The 22,463-nt window shown below is 45.4% G+C and overlaps 1 protein-coding gene across 1 annotated transcript in view; it reads right to left on the reverse strand.

The window, feature by feature from the left end:
• The window catches only part of GRXCR1 (glutaredoxin and cysteine rich domain containing 1), a 180,388-nt gene extending 163,418 nt beyond the window's left edge, over positions 1-16,970 (reverse strand). The window contains exons 1-2 of the mRNA XM_063950661.1: positions 16,555-16,970; positions 11,817-11,819 (exon numbers count right to left, since the gene is read on the reverse strand). Of these exons, the coding sequence (XP_063806731.1) occupies positions 11,817-11,819; positions 16,555-16,953 (402 nt within the window). The 5' untranslated portion in view covers positions 16,954-16,970. The remainder of the gene's footprint in view (positions 1-11,816; positions 11,820-16,554) is intronic.
• Between the last annotated feature and the right edge of the window lie 5,493 nt (positions 16,971-22,463).

Raw genomic sequence — 22,463 nt, forward strand, 5'->3', positions numbered from 1 at the left:
TAAAAGACAACGTTACACTGGGAAAGTGTTCTTATTTCCCCAATGCTGTTACACTCTCTCTCTCTCTCTCTCTCTCTCTCATGTAATGGTTAGCATTACTGCTTCACAGCACTGAAGTCATAGGTTCGATTCCCACCATGGCCGTAACTGTGTGGAGTTTGTATATTCTCCCCGTACTTGCGTGGGTTTCCTCTGGGTACTCCGGTTTCCTCCAACAATCCAAAAATATGCTGGTAGGTTAATTGGCTCCCAACAAGATTAACCCTAGCATGAATGTGTCTGTGTGTACATGTGATACGGAATATAGATTGTAAGCTCCACTGGGGCAGAGACTGATGTGAATGGGCAAAATATTCTCTGTACAGTGCTGCGGAATATGTGTGCACTATATAAATAACTGGTAATAAATAATAAATAACTATACATTTGTTACGGTTTGAGTATGTTTTTGCCACAAAACATTTTAGAAACAACCCTAACGTTCACTATTTTCATTTAGGAATTGTTTCCATTGTTGTAGTTTTCTGTTTTCCTAATTACTGTTTTAGTTAAGTCCCGCTAGTAATATAACTACTCACTTTTCTCTGTTGTTTTAAATCCTGGGAAAATCATTACGTTCTATTGTAGTTCAACAACTTAATTGTTATTCCCACCAGAGCCGGCCCTAACCAATATGATGCCCTAGGCAAGATTTTGGCTGGTGCCCCCTAGCACCACCGCTAGTTCCGCCTCTGACCCTACGCCCCTCTACCCTCACCCATAGCAGTCCTCATTTTGGTGTTCCTACCCCCTCTATTTTAAACCTTCGGCTCACTGCTCAATAAGTGGTGTGTTCTTGCTGGGAAGGGGAATGGCCACACAATAGTAAACCCAATTCAAATTATGAAACACATTAGTGCAACCTTATTCACATTTTATCATACGATAGTGACCCTTATTCACAATACATCGCACAGTAGTACCACTTTACCTTATATATGTTACTCCACACATTGGTGCCCCTTATTCACATTACATCACACTGAATTGCTCAGTAGTGCCCTTTCTATATGTTACGCCACACAGTAGAGCACCTTATGCACATAATGCCACACATGTTACGCTCACTGTACTTGGTACTCCTGAAACTGGGCGGATGAGCCCCAAGTACAGGAACGTAATGCTGGAGTGAGAATTGAGTTCAGCAGCAAACCCCTACAGAACCCTGACTCCGTTGTTCCACCCGCGTGGTCAGTCTACGCCTGCAAGACTATGTTTGCTTGGGCCTACAGCAGCCGCATTTGAAGGGCGGATTATGTCTGCCCAACTCCGATGCCCCCCGGTCTTAGTTGGAGACAAGGCGTAAACTGAGACAGGGCAATAACAAGGGGAACCTCTAACTAAACAGAAACTCGAGTTAGGGGCAACTATAGAACTCAAACAACAGTATGCGCGGCACCGCCGCCAGGACAAACTACAACAAATGAAATGCTGTCCACACGCCAACACAATACTACTGTGTACCGGCAATGACAGCATACGCAGAACCCTCCGCAGAAAATCCAAAGCGAATATAGCGGACAGATACGGCCAAGGCCGTAAGGTGCGGCAAAGCCGCTACTCACGACACCGGTGTGCACACAGGCGGATGGACGGGAACCCCAAAGCCGCAGTCACAGGCTCACATAACAGGAAAGCCAGACAGATATCTTTAACAGGCTCTGGACACCAGGACTTAGGACTCTGGACTCAGGGCTACTGGATCACAGGAACACACCAGGGCAGGAACAGCTCACAGGAAGCTCTGGACTCTGCCAGAGCTGAGTACACAGGATTCCAGTATCAGACAGGACCTGGACACAGATGCAATACTGGACAAGACTCTATTCAGGAACATACAGGTATCTTAGCAGGATGTCTATCACCTGCTCTGAACTGCAAAGGTAGCTAAGTAAAAAGGGAACACGCCCCAATCAGGATGGCTGGAAGCCAGGCACAAAGTAATTGCACAAACACCTGCAGGTGAGAATTAACCCATAGAAAACAGGCTGCAATTACACAGACTCACCACCGGCGGCCAACAAGAGTCTTCTAAACAGGTGTAATGGAAATCCTGGCATGGGAACAGAACTAGAATACAAAATACATAACCGGAAAGCAAACAGGAATGAACCACTGCTTGTGGTTCATAACAGTACCCTCTCCTTAAGGGTGGACTCTGGACACCCCACAAAAGCCAAGGGGGACGGAAACAGGAGTACAACATAAAATACATAACCAAAATGCAAACCAGAAATGAGCCACTGCCGTGGCTCATAACAACACATTAGTAATGCCTCTATACACATAATACCACACAGTAATGCCCCTTACACATATGACACACATTATTATGTCCTTACAAACATAATGCGAATAACATATTATGCCTTACATATAATGCCCTTATACACATAATGACACACATAAGTCCCTTTCACATATGCCACACATTATTAATGCATTTATACATTACACACATAATGCCTCTTACACATATGCCGAACACTACTGCACAACCAACCCACCCACACACAGCAATTACATGGCCGCTAACACTGTGACCTCTGCCTCTGCTTGAATACAGATGTGTCCACATACATCTTGCCTCAATACGCCATGCAGCAGGAGATGCCTGGCGTGAGTCAGCTGGCAGCTCTGCTAACATTGGGCGCCTTTTCTGGTGTAAATGCATGTTGTTTGCATTACTATGTGGCTAGGATGCACAAGCAGCTTCTGCTGATTCAAATGATATGCGACATGCCTATATTCTGTGTGTGACTGTGGCTGTATATGCATATGAAATATTCAGCCGCAGTCACACACAGAATATAGGCATGCCACATATCATTTTAATCAGCAGAAGCTGCTTGTGCCCCTAGGCAAACCAAATGCCCTAGGTATTTGCCTAGTTTGCCTATGATAGGGCCGGCTCTGATTCCCACCATGCACACTTAAATGAGTTGTTTAATTATCTTAACTGCTTATGTATTGTAACAAATAGTGGGATCCCCTTCCTCTTGTTATCTAAAGCTGCTAAGAGAAGTGTCTAGCTGCAATGGAGGGAATCAATCCAGTACTTTCCCACATATGAGCTTCAATTCAGTTATGAAGAAGAGAATTAGATGGAGTGAGGCTTGTTATGTTGCATGATTTGGCTCCAAGCTGGGTGGCATTTGAGATATACTGTCGGTGGTGAACTTCCCCTTAAACCAGGGGTTCTCAAACTGTGTGCCGTGGCACCCTGGGGTGCCTTGGAACACTTGCAAGGGTGCCCTGGCTTGGTGGTCCAGGACCAATTCAAATTATTTATGGTCAATATAATAGGCAAAACCAGTGCAAGTAGCTACCAATCATACAATGGGGGAAATTTACTAAGCTCCCGATTTTGACCGAGATGCCGTTTTTTCAGCAAAGTGTCATCTCGGTAATTTACTAAACACTAATCACGGCAGAGATGAGGGCATTCGTAATTTTTTGCAAGTCCAAGTTAAAAATTACGAATGAATACACCATCGGTCAAAACGCGGCTGTTTAAGTATGAATCTCGGTCATTTACTAAGAAGTGCAAAGCAAAAAACAAACAAACACTGCCGTGAAAAATTACAACTCGTAAAAAAGTGCTAAAAAAAAACAGACCTTTTTTTTTTATTCGTGATTGGATAGGCATGCACGGATCCATGAGATCCGTGCATGTATATCAGTGGGAAGGGGTGGGAAAGTGCTTATTTTTTCAAAAAAAATTGCGTGGGGTCCCCCCTCCAAAGCATAACCAGCCTCGGGCTCTTTGAGCCGATCCTGGTTGCAGAAATATGGGGAAAAAAATGACAGGGGTTCCCCCATATTTAAGCAACCAGCATCGGGCTCTGCGCCTGGTCCTGGTCCCAAAAATACGGGGGACAAAAAGAGTAGGGGTCCCCCGTATTTTTAAAACCAGCACCGGGCTCCACTAGCTGGACAGATAATGCCACAGCCGGGGGTCACTTTTATATAGTGCCCTGCGGCCGTGGCATCAAAAATCCAACTAGTCACTCCTGGCCGGGGTACCCTGGGGGAGTGGGGACCCCTTCAATCAAGGGGTCCCCCCCCCAGCCACCCAAGGGCCAGGGGTGAAGCCCGAGGCTGTCCCCCCCCCATCCAATGGGCTGCGGATGGGGAGGCTGATAGCCTTTGTTGTAAAAGAAAAGATATTGTTTTTAGTAGCAGTACTACAAGGCCCAGCAAGCCTCCCCCGCATGCTGGTACTTGGAGAACCACAAGTACCAGCATGCGGCGGAAAAACTGGCCCGCTGGTACCTGTAGTACTACTACTAAAAAAATACCCAAAAAAAGACAAGACACACACACCGTGAAAGTATAATTTTATTACATACATACACACATACATACATACTTACCTTAAGTTCCCACGCAGGTCGGTCCTCTTCTCCAGTAGAATCCAAGGGGTACCTGTTGAAGAAATTATACTCACGAGATCCAGGGGTCCAGGCTCCTCGGGAAATCCAGGGGTAATCCACGTACTTGAAAAAAAAAAAAAAAACGGTGTCCCGACCACGAACTGAAAGGGGACCCATGTTTGCACATGGGTCACCTTTCCACGAATGCCAGAAACCTTCTGTCTAAGTGGGTTTCTTCAGCCAATCAGGGAGCGCCACGTTGTAGCACTCTCCTGATCAGCTGTGTGCTCCTGTCCTCACTGACAGGCAGCACACGGCAGTGTTACAATGTAGCGCCTATGCGCTACATTGTAACCAATGATGGGAACTTTCTGCCCTGCGGTTGACCTAAAGTTCCCAGCATTGGTTACAATGTAGCGCATAGGCGCTACATTGTAACACTGCCGTGTGCTGCCTGTCAGTGAGGACAGGAGCACACAGCTGATCAGGAGAGTGCTACAACGTGGCGCTCCCTGATTGGCTGAAGAAACCCACTTAGACAGAAGTCAGAGTGGGTTTCTGGCATTCGTGGAAAGGTGACCCATGTGCAAACATGGGTCCCCTTTCAGTTCGTGGTCGGGACACCGTTTTTTTTTTTTTTTTCAAGTACGTGGATTACCCCTGGATTTCCCGAGGAGCCTGGACCCCTGGATCTCGTGAGTATAATTTCTTCAACAGGTACCCCTTGGATTCTACTGGAGAAGAGGACCGACCTGCGTGGGAACTTAAGGTAAGTATGTATGTATGTGTGTATGTATGTAATAAAATTATACTTTCACGGTGTGTGTGTCTTGTCTTTTCTTGGGTATTTTTTTAGTAGTAGTACTACAGGTACCAGCGGGCCAGTTTTTCCGCCGCATGCTGGTACTTGTGGTTCTCCAAGTACCAGCATGCGGGGGAGGCTTGCTGGGACTTGTAGTACTGCTACTAAAAACAATATCTTTTCTTTTACAACAAAGGCTATCAGCCCCCCCATCCGCAGCCCATTGGATGGGGGGGGGACAGCCTCGGGCTTCACCCCTGGCCCTTGGGTGGCTGGGGGGGGGACCCCTTGATTGAAGGGGTCCCCACTCCCCCAGGGTACCCCGGCCAGGGGTGACTAGTTGGATTTTTGATGCCACGGCCGCAGGGCACTATATAAAAGTGACCCCCGGCTGTGGCATTATCTGTCCAGCTAGTGGAGCCCGGTGCTGGTTTTAAAAATACGGGGGACCCCTACTCTTTTTGTCCCCCGTATTTTTGGGACCAGGACCAGGCGCAGAGCCCGATGCTGGTTGCTTAAATATGGGGGAACCCCTGTCATTTTTTTCACCATATTTTTGCAACCAGGATCGGCTCAAAGAGCCCGAGGCTGGTTATGCTTAGGAGGGGGGACCCCACGCATTTTTTTTTATTATTTTACAGTGTTTAATTAAAAAAAAAAAAAAATAAACCCCAGCACGGATCACACAGATCCGGCCGAGATTGATTGTAAAAAAAGTCGGCAGTGTTTTGCTAATCACTGCCGTAAAAATAGAAAAAAACCACGAATGACATCGACATCGGAACAAAAGAAAAACCCGAATACGACAGCTTAGTAAATTAGTCGTAATCAATTCAAAAAGTTGCAGTTTTACACTTTCGATGTCATTCGTGATTGAACTTTGACCTGAATCTGGAAAATACGAATCTTAGTAAATTTACCCCAATATGTGGACAAACAAAAGTAAATCTTGTCACTCAACACACAATAGAACCTAAGGATGACATATAAACACAATTTGCTTAATTTAATAATTATTTCTAAATTTCTCAATTAGAAACTTTTGGCCTAGGGGTACTGTGAAAAAAATTCTGATGCTCTAGGTCGCTGTGATTCAATAAAGTTTGGTAACCACTGCCTTAAACACTTGCAAAAGGGGAAATTAAGGTTTACTCAGGCAAGCAAAGCATAGTACCTGATAACCAGCCCTCAGAACTGTGATAATACAGTACATGGGTCCGGGAACTTATCCCATTTTTAGACGATAAACACGGGCTATAATTAGATCTGAGGGCTATAATCGTGATAATCACCCATTTTTATTGTCCTAAAAATTAGCACATATAGGCCCAAATTTATCAAGCGTTGGAGAGTGATAAATAGCACAGTGATAAATTACCAGCCAAGCAGCTCCTAACTTCCATGTTATAGGCTGTGTTTGAAAAATGACAAGAACTGATTGGTTGGTACTTTATCACCGTGCAAATTATCACTCTCCAGGGCTTGTTAATTTGGGCCTTATTTGGATACTCCCCATTGTAATAATATAGTTGCTCCACTACTGTCCGTAAAACTGAATACCAAAGGAATAGTAACGTCTGAATCATTGGCGTTTCTATCATGGATGCAATGTGTGCTGTGCACTAGAGATGAGCGGGTTCGGTTCCTCGGAATCCGAACCCGCCCGAACTTCAGCTTTTTTTACACGGATCCGAGCGACTCGGATCTTCCCGCCTTGCTCGGATAACCCGAGCGCGCCCGAACGTCATCATGACGCTGTCGGATTCTCGCGAGGCTCGGATTCTATCGCGAGACTCGGATTCTATATAAGGAGCCGCGCGTCGCCGCCATTTTACACGTGCATTGAGATTGATAGTGAGAGGACGTGGCTGGCGTCCTCTCCGTTTAGAGAAGAAATAGATAGAAGGGTGAGAGTGAGACAGTGACACTTCATTTACTGGAGCTTAGGAGGAGTACTCAGACAGAGAGTGCAGAATTTTGCTGATAGTATTAGTTAGTTATACTAGTGACAGAGTGAGACAGTGACACTTCATTTACTGGAGCTTAGGAGGAGTACTCAGACAGAGAGTGCAGAATTTTGCTGATAGTATTAGTTAGTTATACTAGTGACTGACCAGTGACCACCAGTGCAGTTTTATATTATTTAATATAATCCGTTCTCTGCCTGAAAAAACGATACACAGTGACTCAGTCACATACCATATCTGTGCTCAGCCCAGTGTGCTGCTGCATCATCTATGTATAATATCTGACTGTGCTCACACAGCTTAATTGTGGGGGAGACTGGGGAGCAGTTAGGTTATAGCAGGAGCCAGGAGTACATATTAAAATTAAACAGTGCACACTTTTTTTCTGCAGGAGTGCCACTGCCAGTGTGACTGACCAGTGACCTGACCACCAGTATATAGTATACTATATTGTATTGTGAATGTCTGCCTGTAAAAGTTAAACACACGTCGTGTGACTTGTGTGGTGTTTTTTTATTCTATAAAATAAAAAACTAATTCTGCTGACAGACAGTGTCCAGCAGGTCCGTCATTATATAATATATACCTGTCCGGCTGCAGTAGTGATATATATATATTTTTTATATCATTATTTATCATCCAGTCGCAGCAGACACAGTACGGTAGTTCACGGCTGTAGCTACCTCTGTGTCGGCACTCGGCAGTCCATCCATAATTGTATACCACCTACCCGTGGTTTTTTTTTTCTTTCTTCTTTATACATACTACATCTCATTATCATCCAGTCTATATTAGCAGCAGACACAGTACAGTACGGTAGTCCACGGCAGTAGCTACCTCTGTGTCGGCACTCGGCAGTCCGTCCATAATTGTATACCACCTACCCGTGGTTTTTTTTTCTTTCTTCTTTATACATACTACATCTCATTATCAACCAGTCTATATTAGCAGCAGACACAGTACGGTAGTCCACGGCTGTAGCTACCTCTGTGTCGGCACTCGGCAGTCCATCCATAATTGTATACCACCTACCCGTGGTTTTTTTTTCTTTCTTCTTTATACATACTACATCTCATTATCATCCACTCTATATTAGCAGCAGACACAGTACAGTACGGTAGTCCATGGCTGTAGCTACCTCTGTGTCGGCACTCGGCAGTCCATCCATAATTGTATACCACCTACCCGTGGGTTTTTTTTCTTTCTTCTTTATACATACATACTACATCTCTTTATCAACCAGTCTATATTAGCAGCAGACACAGTACGGTAGTCCACGGCTGTAGCTACCTCTGTGTCGGCACTCGGCAGTCCATCCATAATTGTATACCACCTACCCGTGTTTTTTTTTTCTTTCTTCTTTATACATACATACTACATCTCTTTATCAACCAGTCTATATTAGCAGCAGACACAGTACGGTAGTCCACGGCTGTAGCTACCTCTGTGTCGGCACTCGGCAGTCCGTCCATAATTGTATACCACCTACCCGTGGTTTTTTTTTTCTTTCTTCTTTATACATACATACTACATCTCTTTATCAACCAGTCTATATTAGCAGCAGACACAGTACGGTAGTCCACGGCTGTAGCTACCTCTGTGTCGGCACTCGGCAGTCCATCCATAATTGTATACCACCTACCCGTGGTTTTTTTTTTCTTTCTTCTTTATACATACTACATCTCATTATCATCCAGTCTATATTAGCAGCAGACACAGTACAGTACGGTAGTCCACGGCTGTAGCTACCTCTGTGTCGGCACTCGGCAGTCCATCCATAATTGTATACCACCTACCCGTGGTTTTTTTTTCTTTCTTCTTTATACATACATACTACATCTCTTTATCAACCAGTCTATATTAGCAGCAGACACAGTACGGTAGTCCACGGCTGTAGCTACCTCTGTGTCGGCACTCGGCAGTCCGTCCATAATTGTATACCACCTACCCGTGGGTTTTTTTTTCTTTCTTCTTTATACATACTACATCTCATTATCATCCAGTCTATATTAGCAGCAGACACAGTACAGTACGGTAGTCCACGGCTGTAGCTACCTCTGTGTCGGCACTCGGCAGTCCATCCATAATTGTATACTAGTATCCATCCATCTCCATTGTTTACCTGAGGTGCCTTTTAGTTGTGCCTATTAAAATATGGAGAACAAAAATGTTGAGGTTCCAAAATTAGGGAAAGATCAAGATCCACTTCCACCTCGTGCTGAAGCTGCTGCCACTAGTCATGGCCGAGACGATGAAATGCCAGCAACGTCGTCTGCCAAGGCCGATGCCCAATGGCATAGTACAGAGCATGTCAAATCCAAAACACCAAATATCAGTAAAAAAAGGACTCCAAAACCTAAAATAAAATTGTCGGAGGAGAAGCGTAAACTTGCCAATATGCCATTTACCACACGGAGTGGCAAGGAACGGCTGAGGCCCTGGCCTATGTTCATGGCTAGTGGTTCAGCTTCACATGAGGATGGAGGCACTCAGCCTCTCGCTAGAAAAATGAAAAGACTCAAGCTGGCAAAAGCAGTAGCACCGCAAAGAACTGTGCGTTCTTCGAAATCCCAAATCCACAAGGAGAGTCCAATTGTGTCGGTTGCGATGCCTGACCTTCCCAACACTGGACGTGAAGAGCATGCGCCTTCCACCATTTGCACGCCCCCTGCAAGTGCTGGAAGGAGCACCCGCAGTCCAGTTTCTGATAGTCAGATTGAAGATGTCAGTGTTGAAGTACACCAGGATGAGGAGGATATGGGTGTTGCTGGCGCTGGGGAGGAAATTGACCAGGAGGATTCTGATGGTGAGGTGGTTTGTTTAAGTCAGGCACCCGGGGAGACACCTGTTGTCCGTGGGAGGAATATGGCCGTTGACATGCCTGGTGAAAATACCAAAAAAATCAGCTCTTCGGTGTGGAAGTATTTCACCAGAAATGCGGACAACATTTGTCAAGCCGTGTGTTCCCTTTGTCAAGCTGTAATAAGTAGGGGTAAGGACGTTAACCACCTCGGAACATCCTCCCTTATACGTCACCTGCAGCGCATTCATAATAAGTCAGTGACAAGTTCAAAAACTTTGGCCGACAGCGGAAGCAGTCCACTGACCAGTAAATCCCTTCCTCTTGTAACCAAGCTCACGCAAACCACCCCACCAACTCCCTCAGTGTCAATTTCCTCCTTCCCCAGGAATGCCAATAGTCCTGCAGGCCATGTCACTGGCAATTCTGACGAGTCCTCTCCTGCCTGGGATTCCTCCGATGCATCCTTGCGTGTAACGCCTACTGCTGCTGGCGCTGCTGTTGTTGCTGCTGGGAGTCGATGGTCATCCCAGAGGGGAAGTCGTAAGCCCACTTGTACTACTTCCAGTAAGCAATTGATTGTCCAACAGTCCTTTGCGAGGAAGATGAAATATCACAGCAGTCATCCTGCTGCAAAGCGGATAACTGAGGCCTTGACAACTATGTTGGTGTTAGACGTGCGTCCGGTATCCGCCGTTAGTTCACAGGGAACTAGACAATTTATTGAGGCAGTGTGCCCCCGTTACCAAATACCATCTAGGTTCCACTTCTCTAGGCAGGCGATACCGAGAATGTACACGGACGTCAGAAAAAGACTCACCAGTGTCCTAAAAAATGCAGTTGTACCCAAAGTCCACTTAACCACGGACATGTGGACAAGTGGAGCAGGGCAGGGTCAGGACTATATGACTGTGACAGCCCACTGGGTAGATGTATGGACTCCCGCCGCAAGAACAGCAGCGGCGGCACCAGTAGCAGCATCTCGCAAACGCCAACTCTTTCCTAGGCAGGCTACGCTTTGTATCACCGCTTTCCAGAATACGCACACAGCTGAAAACCTCTTACGGCAACTGAGGAAGATCATCGCGGAATGGCTTACCCCAATTGGACTCTCCTGTGGATTTGTGGCATCGGACAACGCCAGCAATATTGTGTGTGCATTAAATATGGGCAAATTCCAGCACGTCCCATGTTTTGCACATACCTTGAATTTGGTGGTGCAGAATTTTTTTAAAAACGACAGGGGCGTGCAAGAGATGCTGTCGGTGGCCAGAAGAATTGCGGGACACTTTCGGCGTACAGGCACCACGTACAGAAGACTGGAGCACCACCAAAAACTACTGAACCTGCCCTGCCATCATCTGAAGCAAGAAGTGGTAACGAGGTGGAATTCAACCCTCTATATGCTTCAGAGGTTGGAGGAGCAGCAAAAGGCCATTCAAGCCTATACAATTGAGCACGATATAGGAGGTGGAATGCACCTGTCTCAAGTGCAGTGGAGAATGATTTCAACGTTGTGCAAGGTTCTGATGCCCTTTGAACTTGCCACACGTGAAGTCAGTTCAGACACTGCCAGCCTGAGTCAGGTCATTCCCCTCATCAGGCTTTTGCAGAAGAAGCTGGAGACATTGAAGGAGGAGCTAACACGGAGCGATTCCGCTAGGCATGTGGGACTTGTGGATGGAGCCCTTAATTCGCTTAACAAGGATTCACGGGTGGTCAATCTGTTGAAATCAGAGCACTACATTTTGGCCACCGTGCTCGATCCTAGATTTAAAACCTACCTTGGATCTCTCTTTCCGGCAGACACAAGTCTGCTGGGGTTCAAAGACCTGCTGGTGACAAAATTGTCAAGTCAAGCGGAACGCGACCTGTCAACATCTCCTCCTTCACATTCTCCCGCAACTGGGGGTGCGAGGAAAAGGCTCAGAATTCCGAGCCCACCCGCTGGCGGTGATGCAGGGCAGTCTGGAGCGACTGCTGATGCTGACATCTGGTCCGGACTGAAGGACCTGACAACGATTACGGACATGTCGTCTACTGTCACTGCATATGATTCTCTCAACATTGAAAGAATGGTGGAGGATTATATGAGTGACCGCATCCAAGTAGGCACGTCACACAGTCCGTACTTATACTGGCAGGAAAAAGAGGCAATTTGGAGGCCCTTGCACAAACTGGCTTTATTCTACCTAAGTTGCCCTCCCACAAGTGTGTACTCCGAAAGAGTGTTTAGTGCCGCCGCTCACCTTGTCAGCAATCGGCGTACGAGGTTACATCCAGAAAATGTGGAGAAGATGATGTTCATTAAAATGAATTATAATCAATTCCTCCGCGGAGACATTGACCAGCAGCAATTGCCTCCACAAAGTACACAGGGAGCTGAGATGGTGGATTCCAGTGGGGACGAATTGATAATCTGTGAGGAGGGGGATGTACACGGTGATATATCGGAGGATGATGATGAGGTGGACATCTTGCCTCTGTAGAGCCAGTTTGTGCAAGGAGAGATTAATTGCTTCTTTTTTGGGGGGGGTCCAAACCAACCCGTCATATCAGTCACAGTCGTGTGGCAGACCCTGTCACTGAAATGATGGGTTGGTTAAAGTGTGCATGTCCTGTTTATACAACATAAGGGTGGGTGGGAGGGCCCAAGGACAATTCCATCTTGCACCTCTTTTTTCTTTTCTTTTTCTTTGCATCATGTGCTGTTTGGGGAGGGTTTTTTGGAAGGGCCATCCTGCGTGACACTGCAGTGACACTCCTAGATGGGCCCGGTGTTTGTGTCGGCCACTAGGGTCGCTTATCTTACTCACACAGTCAGCTACCTCATTGCGCCTCTTTTTTTCTTTGCGTCATGTGCTGTTTGGGGAGGGTTTTTTGGAAGGGACATCCTGCGTGACACTGCAGTGCCACTCCTAGATGGGCCCGGTGTTTGTGTCGGCCACTAGGGTCGCTTATCTTACTCACACAGTCAGCTACCTCATTGCGCCTCTTTTTTTCTTTGCGTCATGTGCTGTTTGGGGAGGGTTTTTTGGAAGGGCCATCCTGCGTGACACTGCAGTGCCACTCCTAGATGGGCCCGGTGTTTGTGTCGGCCACTAGGGTCGCTTATCTTACTCACACAGTCAGCTACCTCATTGCGCCTCTTTTTTTCTTTGCGTCATGTGCTGTTTGGGGAGGGTTTTTTGGAAGGGCCATCCTGCGTGACACTGCAGTGCCACTCCTAGATGGGCCCGGTGTTTGTGTCGGCCACTAGGGTCGCTTATCTTACTCACACAGTCAGCTACCTCATTGCGCCTCTTTTTTTCTTTGCGTCATGTGCTGTTTGGGGAGGGTTTTTTGGAAGGGCCATCCTGCGTGACACTGCAGTGCCACTCCTAGATGGGCCCGGTGTTTGTGTCGGCCACTAGGGTCGCTTATCTTACTCACACAGTCAGCTACCTCATTGCGCCTCTTTTTTTCTTTGCGTCATGTGCTGTTTGGGGAGGGTTTTTTGGAAGGGCCATCCTGCGTGACACTGCAGTGCCACTCCTAGATGGGCCCGGTGTTTGTGTCGGCCACTAGGGTCGCTTATCTTACTCACACAGTCAGCTACCTCATTGCGCCTCTTTTTTTCTTTGCGTCATGTGCTGTTTGGGGAGGGTTTTTTGGAAGGGACATCCTGCGTGACACTGCAGTGCCACTCCTAGATGGGCCCGGTGTTTGTGTCGGCCACTAGGGTCGCTTATCTTACTCACACAGTCAGCTACCTCATTGCGCCTCTTTTTTTCTTTGCGTCATGTGCTGTTTGGGGAGGGTTTTTTGGAAGGGACATCCTGCGTGACACTGCAGTGCCACTCCTAGATGGGCCCGGTGTTTGTGTCGGCCACTAGGGTCGCTTATCTTACTCACACAGTCAGCTACCTCATTGCGCCTCTTTTTTTCTTTGCGTCATGTGCTGTTTGGGGAGGGTTTTTTGGAAGGGCCATCCTGCGTGACACTGCAGTGCCACTCCTAGATGGGCCCGGTGTTTGTGTCGGCCACTAGGGTCGCTTATCTTACTCACACAGTCAGCTACCTCATTGCGCCTCTTTTTTTCTTTGCGTCATGTGCTGTTTGGGGAGGGTTTTTTGGAAGGGACAACCTGCGTGACACTGCAGTGCCACTCCTAGATGGGCCCGGTGTTTGTGTCGGCCACTAGGGTCGCTTATCTTACTCACACAGCGACCTCGGTGCAAATTTTAGGACTAAAAATAATATTGTGAGGTGTGAGGTATTCAGAATAGACTGAAAATGAGTGTAAATTATGGTTTTTGAGGTTAATAATACTTTGGGATCAAAATGACCCCCAAATTCTATGATTTAAGCTGTTTTTTAGGGTTTTTTGAAAAAAACACCCGAATCCAAAACACACCCGAATCCGACAAAAAAAATTCGGTGAGGTTTTGCCAAAACGCGGTCGAACCCAAAACACGGCCGCGGAACCGAACCCAAAACCAAAACACAAAACCCGAAAAATTTCCGGCGCTCATCTCTACTGTGCACACGGGCCCCTGGGTCCAGGGGGGGCCAACACCGCACACATTGTACCCATATTTTAGTACTCATCTCTCCGGAGTCCAGCGTTGAGCACTGCAGCCGCATCCATCGTGCAAAAAATCCCCTCCAAAATGGCCGCCGCACATGGTAAGTTTGAATTTTGTCTCCGGAACATGGCGGGCGCCATGTTTCCGGAGACCTGCGCATACGCAGTAGGCTCCGGCACAATGACGGAGCCTATGGCGCCATGGAGAGGAGTGGGCCTCCCCGCTTAAGACGCCCCTGGTCTGAATGAACCGGTCTCTTGTGACTGCACATAACAAACCATGTAAATGCCACGTCCGCTTAAAATAGATCAGCTATGAATGCTGCAGGCAGATAATTTGCCTGCATGATAGTAAATAGAGAAGATTTAGAGAAAATTTGCAGAACTGTTCTGCAGTTGACCTGCAAATATTTGCAAGTTTTCTCATTGGAATTTGGCCTTAAGTCTTTTAACTGCATCACACATCCGAATGAACTAGCCGTTATCGCATCAGTTTTCATTCTGAGAAATGTAATCATTCAAATACAATGGGGAACAGGATTCTTAGAAATGGCAAAGGCTAGGTGGGTTAGTTAGAGTTGTTAGCAAACTAAAAAGTTAACAATTGGGCAAAACCATGTTGCACTGCAGGTGGGGTACTAGTTACATGTTACACGTGTTACATCTGCCCCACCTGCAGTGCAACACGATTTTGCCCATTAGTGTGTTTTCTTTGTTTGCTAACAACTCTGAATAACCCCCTAAACGCAGAGATCATATCGGCAGCAATTACAATATTTTTTGCTGCAAACTATTAAACTCTGGAAACAAGCAGCTATTTTCACCAACATGTAACGTATCCCAGTAAAGTATAATGCATAGTAAGTAACATACTGATAGTGATATCCTGTTCCTACATTATACATATATACATTGCTATGAGTAAAACAGTCCACAGTCAGACAATTGCATGACATTTATCAAATTGAATACTGACTGTTAATTCATGAATATTTACAGACAGGACAACATCTGTTATACTGCACCTGATAAATTACCATACCCTTATCTGTTGGCTTCCTTCCTGCTATCTCATATAAAGAATTACATAAATAATATATTTGTGCATACATTATTTTGTTAGTGGTCTCTGCTTGGCAAGTAGCCCCTCGTATCTTATACAATGTAGAATAATGCAAAATAATGGTTTATCCAAAATCAATAAATCTGATATAATACGGTACAGTCATAGTACAGTACAATTTGCAATAGATTTGAGGGATTATGCTGGTAGGAGTAAATTATGGATGGTCTTCAAAATGACCCTAGTAGGCTGGTAATATTAAAACGTCAGCATTTTTTGCACCACTATACAACAAGGAATAACTAAAGTTTAATATCAACATGCAAATGCAGATAAAAATAATGGGCAGGTTTCTTGAGAAAGGAACAACAGAAATATAAAGTTTTCTTGGATCGTAGCTGTGTAAAAGCCATTGGAAGTGTATCATTTGTAGTATCAGCCTGAGTTGAACCAGATACAAGTCACCCAGTAAGGTAGAGGCTGGCAGAGTGTAATGCTACATTATACAGTATAATAGGGTATATTCATGAAGCAGCTAAAAGTGTGGAGAAGTGAGCCAGTGGAGAAGTTGCCCATGGAAAACAATCAGCATTGAAGTAACATTTTATAATTTGCATAATATAAAATTATACAGAGCAGCTGATTGGTTGCCATGGGCAGCTTCTCCATTTTCACTAGCTCACTTCTCCACTCTTTTCACTGTTTCATGAATAGACTCCAATATCTTCAAGTCTCTAAAGTGCGTTACAAAATGAATACACTGTAAAGGTTGATAAGTACAGTATAGTACCTAGATGTTATAAGTAGTTGTTAATTTAATACGTTCATTAAGTTAAGAAAAGGTTATCTACAGTATCTATATTGAAATATAATTTTGGGTTCTTCACGTTAATGTCTATTCTCATTAGTCTAGTTTTTGTTGTCCTTTTTTCCCACTTACCTGGAAAACCTTTGCCAAGTTGTCAAACAAAGCTTGGCCTGCACTGACTTTGTGTTTGACTCCTCGGACTGTACCATTCTTACTGAGTATATTCACTCGTTTTGTCCCAAATCCTCTGTCCTTAGTGGCTCTTGCCAAAACAAGCAAGTCGTCGGGTTCATTTTCACTTTCGTCGTACTCCGAACCTAAGAAGCCATTATGCTGGCCGTCTGTCTCACTGGGTAAGCTGTTCTGGTCAGTCTCCGAGCTGCTGGCACATTCAGAATCCACGGAGTCTCCATCTGTGTAGACTTCTTTCAGCACTCTCCCACTATAAGATGACGCTATCCTGAACCTCACTTTTCTTGGTTGTCTGTCTGCTTCTGACTTCATGTCCATGTTTAACATATCGCCATCCATGGATATAAAAAACCCAACCACTTACATTGTCCAGGCCCAAATTGTCTCCTCGTTTGCAAGGTTGTTAAATTCACAACAATAGAAATACTACTTGTAGTGAAAGCACCCATAAGGGAACTGGAATGGTAAGGTCTAGCTTACTCTGAAACTGTGATAAATAATGAATTTCTGTCTGCTATGGTTACTCTTAAGCTAAAACCTGTAAATTAATATGCCTAATTAATTATGTAAGAACCATAGTGTACTTTCACAGCAGATCCAGTAAAGGGGAAGCAAGGCTAAGCCAAGACATATAAATTAGCCACTTATAAAAGCCATAGTAAACATTTATAATACATTATATACATGACTTAAAAAACAAAAGCTAAGGGCTCTATTTACTAAGCCTAAAAGGCGAGAGAGATAAAGTGCCAGCCAATCTGCTCCTAACTGACATGTTGCAGGCTGTGTTTGAAAAGTTGCAGGAGCCGATAGGTTATTTTATCTCTCTCCACATTATCTCCATTTCATTAGGTACAAAATGTAGCAATACAAGGACACAGTTTTTGCCATTTAGAAATTATCTAACATCTAAAATTGTTATGGTTTGGACTTTTGAGAACTTTCAGGACTATTTACTAAGCCTTGGAGAGAGATAATGTGGACAGAGCTAAAGTACCAAATTTGAATACAAAAATGATCCCAACCAGCAGCCTAGTCCCAGTGTATGAGATGTCACCAAACACCTCCACCAATACTCCACAAACCAGAAAAAAACACTGTTTCAGGGCGCTACATGCAAATGTTTACCAATCCACCACATACAGGATATATGGTTAATACTTGTTCCTTTCATCAGGCGTTTTCTATTGAATGTTTCCCGATGTCATACATAAAGGAAAGAGAAAAGAGAAACTCCCATAGTGTAATACTGGTATATTCACTGATGAATTCTGTGTTCCTGGAAGTTCATAAACTCTTACCAAAAGAAATGGTCTACAAATTATGCAGACAATAACGCAAATGGTATCAAATGATGTTATAAAAGACGTATAAAATCCACATCACGGTTTAATATAACAGGTAAAACAGTACAAACAGATAGGGTTAAGATTGGTCTCTCACCAAAACGTATTGTCTGCCAAACAAACAGACAAAAAAGCATGAGTACAAATCCACAGGCGTCCCCGGGTAGTGAGGGAGATTGCTACTATGTCAGGGAGTCTCCTGCAGAATGAGGGAGGGTAGGCAACTATGTTACAGGCTGAGTTTGAAAAATGGGAGTTAGGAGCTGGTTGGTTGGTACTTTATATCCATTCACTTTGCCTCTCTCCAAGGCTTGGTAAATAGACCCCTTGATTTGCATTTACTCTTTCTGCTCGACTTACTAATTTTCATGCTGTTCTGCATTTGTTGTTTCATAGGTTTTCTCCTTTGCTTTTTTGCTCAAATTCAAATTAAGAGAAAAAACAAAAACAATGTCAAATGGAAAAAATGGGTCAGGATTCAAAAACATGCAGATACAGTATATGTAGTACTGCACCCTAGGCTATAATGTGTTGTTTATACACTGGAAATGACGCAGAGTTCAGTATACAGTATCAGTTTGTGGAGCATGAATTCATACTGGGCATTGTCTGGAAAGGGTGTGGTATGGAAGGTCGACAATATCTAGGTCGACCACAATTGGTCGACAGTAACTAGGTTGACAGGGTCTCTAGGTCGACATGGTCTAGGTCGACAGGTCAAAAGGTCGGCATGAGTTTTTGATGTATTTTTGGTGTCGTTTTCTCCGTACAGTGACCGGGAACCCCAATTAGTGCACCGTGTCCCCTCACATGGCTTGCTTTGCTCACCATACTTTGGGCGAGGTGACTTGCTCTGCTACCGCTGCACTCGACACAGGTTACTATTGCCAATTGTAGTCCACGTGGATCGTAAAGTATGAAAAAGTTTAAAAAAATTAAAAAAGTGAAAAATCATGTCGACCTTTTGACCTGTCGACCTAGAGCATGTCGACCTAGAGACCCTGTCGAGCTAGTTACTGTCGACCAATAGTGGTCGACCTAGTTACTGTTGACCTAGTTACTGTTAACTAGAGACCGGATCCCGTCTGGAAATGGGTGGAGTCAAGTGTAGGTGATATAGAGTCATACGCATTTCACACAAATGTACGTTGACAATCAAAGAAGCGTTACTGAGATATAGCAAAGTGTTTTTAAGTGGACAGAGGGCCTAATTCATGTTTGTACGCAATGACAATGTTCATGTAACTGAGCAATTATTGGCAGATTGTGCATGTGCAAAGGTACTTTCGCAATCCCACTCAAGATTTTTATTGCAGAGGGATTGACAGGAAGGGATTTGGGGGAGGTAAAGGGGAGTGGTGGCAAAAAACACAGACATGTCACTGCCATTTTCGGTGCTTGCATCGGCCTTCAGCTGCAATCATTTATATAGAGAAACATGGCGCCAGCGACACCAGTGGCGGATCTAGACTTAACTTTTAGGGGGGGCGGTTTAAGAATTATGACTCCTCCCCCTAACCATAGCCCCTCCCACTTAGTAATGCCCTTCCCGTTCGCTTCTAAATTTCCTATTGTTGCCATTACTAATAAAATGTTGCCAGTTAGAGGAGAGAACCCTGCGCACTGGTGATACAGACTGGCGAATCGCCATTCCTTCCATCAGGGGTGGTAGAGGCTAAGACAGTAGGGCAATTTAAACATGCATGGGATAGACGTAAGGATATTCTTACAAATAAATAAGGATCAGATAAGGTTAGAGATAAAAAATAATGTAAAAAAAAAAAAGGGGGCAGACTAGATGGGCCAAGTGGTTCTTATCTGCCGACAAATTCTGTTTCTACAGCACACAGAATGAGCCAAAATTCACATTATAGCACACTGTATGAGCTGAAATTCACATTGTAGCACACAGTATGATCCAAAATTCACATTATAGCACACTGTATGAGCCGAAATTCACATTATAGCACGCAGAATGAGCCAAAATTCACATTATAGCACGCAGAATGAGCCAAAATTAACGTTATAGCACGCAGAATGAGCCGAAATTCACATCATAGCACACTGAATGAGCCGAAATGCACATCATAGCACGCAGAATGAGCCGAAATTCACGTTATAGCACGCAGAATGAGCCAAAATTCACATTATAGCACGCAGAATGAGCCAAAATTCACGTTATAGCACGCAGAATAAGCCGAAATTCACATCATAGCACACTGAATGAGCTGAAATGCACATCATAGCACACTGAATGAGCCGAAATGCACATCATAGCACGCAGAATGAGCCGAAATGCACATTATATCACACTGAATGAGCCGAAATGCACATCATAGCACGCAGAATGAGCCAAAATGCACATCATAGCACGCAGAATGAGCCGAAATGCACATCATAGCACGCAGAATGAGACAAAATTCACGTTATTGCACGCAGAATGAGCCAAAATTCATGTTATAGCAAGCAGAATGAGCCGAAATTCACATCATAGCACACTGAATGAGCCGAAATGCACATCATAGCACGCAGAATGAGCCGAAATTCACGTTATAGCACGCAGAATGAGCCAAAATTCACATTATAGCACGCAGAATGAGCCAAAATTCACGTTATAGCACGCAGAATAAGCTGAAATTCACATCATAGCACACTGAATGAGCTGAAATGCACATCATAGCACGCAGAATGAGACAAAATTCACGTTATTGCACGCAGAATGAGCCAAAATTCATGTTATAGCACGCAGAATGAGCCAAAATTCACGTTATAGCACACTGAATGAGCCGAAATTCACGTTATAGCACACTGAATGAGCCGAAATTCACATTATAGCACACTGAATGAGCCAAAATTCACATTATAGCACGCAGAATGAGCCGAAATTCACATCATAGCACGCAGAATGAGCCAAAATTCACATTATAGCACACTGACTGGGCCGAAATTCACATTATAGCACGCAGAATGAGCCAAAATTCACATTATAGCACGCAGAATGAGCCAAAATTCACATTATAGCACACTGAATGAGCCGAAATTCACATCATAGCACAATGTATGAGCCGAAATTCACATTACAGCATGTAGAATGAGCCGAAATTCACATTACAGTACACTGAATTAGCCAAAATAATGCAGGGACATATACACTTTAGCTAGGAGCGGAGGGCGGAGACATGGAACACAGAGGGGGCACACACACACTTACTTTAGTTTGGAGGGTAGGAGACATGACATACACACTGACAGTGACACCTGCTGCAGCCAGCAGCATGAGGAGTCGGATGGAGGCCGGGTGCCGCCGCGGCATTGGGAACGAGGTGGAGAGCGGTGCAGCGCGGCGGGGGACGGGGAGAGAGAGAGAGCATCCTGACGCGCGTACAGGAAGGAGGGGGCGTGGTCAGAACAGAGGCCGCTCAACCGCTGTATGATGCACGTCAGGACGCTCTCTCTCTCTCCCCTTCCCCCGCCGCGCTGCACCGCTCTCCACCTCGTTCCCAACACCGCGGCGGGACCCGGCCTCCATCCCGGTGGCGGTATGTGTAGGGGGGGCGTTCGCCCTAATCGCCCCCCCCCGCTAAATCCGCCACTGAGCGACACTACTGCGGCAGCCAGTCTTCATAGTCAGACTCATCGGGGAGTCGATGTCCTTCATTTCTACATTGATGCTGCATATTTGTACACAGTTGCTGAGGACTTTACAATGACTCTGGTGGGCGTCTATGTTCTTTTCTGGATGGCAGTTTCACTTGCGATGACTAGCAATTCCATACCTCCCAACATCTGGAGATCAAAAAGAGTTTTTGCTCCCCCGATGTTGGGAGGTATGGAATTGCTAGTCAGAGCACAGCATCTATTCACCACTGCTCTGCAGAGCAGTGGCTGGCAGGAGCCTCCCAACTGCAAACCACCCCACCCCCCCTCTGCCGGACACTGCGGCCTGCCAATGGGACAGCAGGACAGCTCCAAAAAAAAGCGTGACTGTCCTGTGAAAATCGGGACAGTTGGGAGGTATGCAATTACGTATCCTGATAAAGCGGAGATGCATAGGCATGTGCATACAGACATTAAATAGGCCCAGAGTGTGTTCCTGCAAGTACAGGCTGTGCAGACCTGAATGTCAGTGAACATGTTCTTGTTACGAGCGAAGTATCCTCGGATTTACTTGCAACTCTACATTAAAGACCTAATTCGTGTTTGTACGCACAGTCAAATGTTCATGCAACAGAGTGATTATCAGCAGACTGCGTAAGTGCTGCGATCGCACTGCGCACAAAGGTGTCGGAATGGGGGGGACAAGGGGGCAGCATGCCCCTCCCAAACATGACAGAGGTGCAGTTGTGGGGAGGGAGAGCGCTTACACCCCAGCTCACCGAGGAGACTGTGACTTCAAAACTCCGGCGCCGCAGCGTGCTGCCCGTGTCCTGTCCAGCCGGCTCTTCACAGAGGCATTACTGGGAGAAGGCGGGGATGTCCCAGCAGGCTCAGCATGGCCACGCC

This window comes from Pseudophryne corroboree, chromosome 1 (assembly GCF_028390025.1).
Source record: "Pseudophryne corroboree isolate aPseCor3 chromosome 1, aPseCor3.hap2, whole genome shotgun sequence".
Lineage (NCBI taxonomy): Eukaryota > Metazoa > Chordata > Amphibia > Anura > Myobatrachidae > Pseudophryne > Pseudophryne corroboree.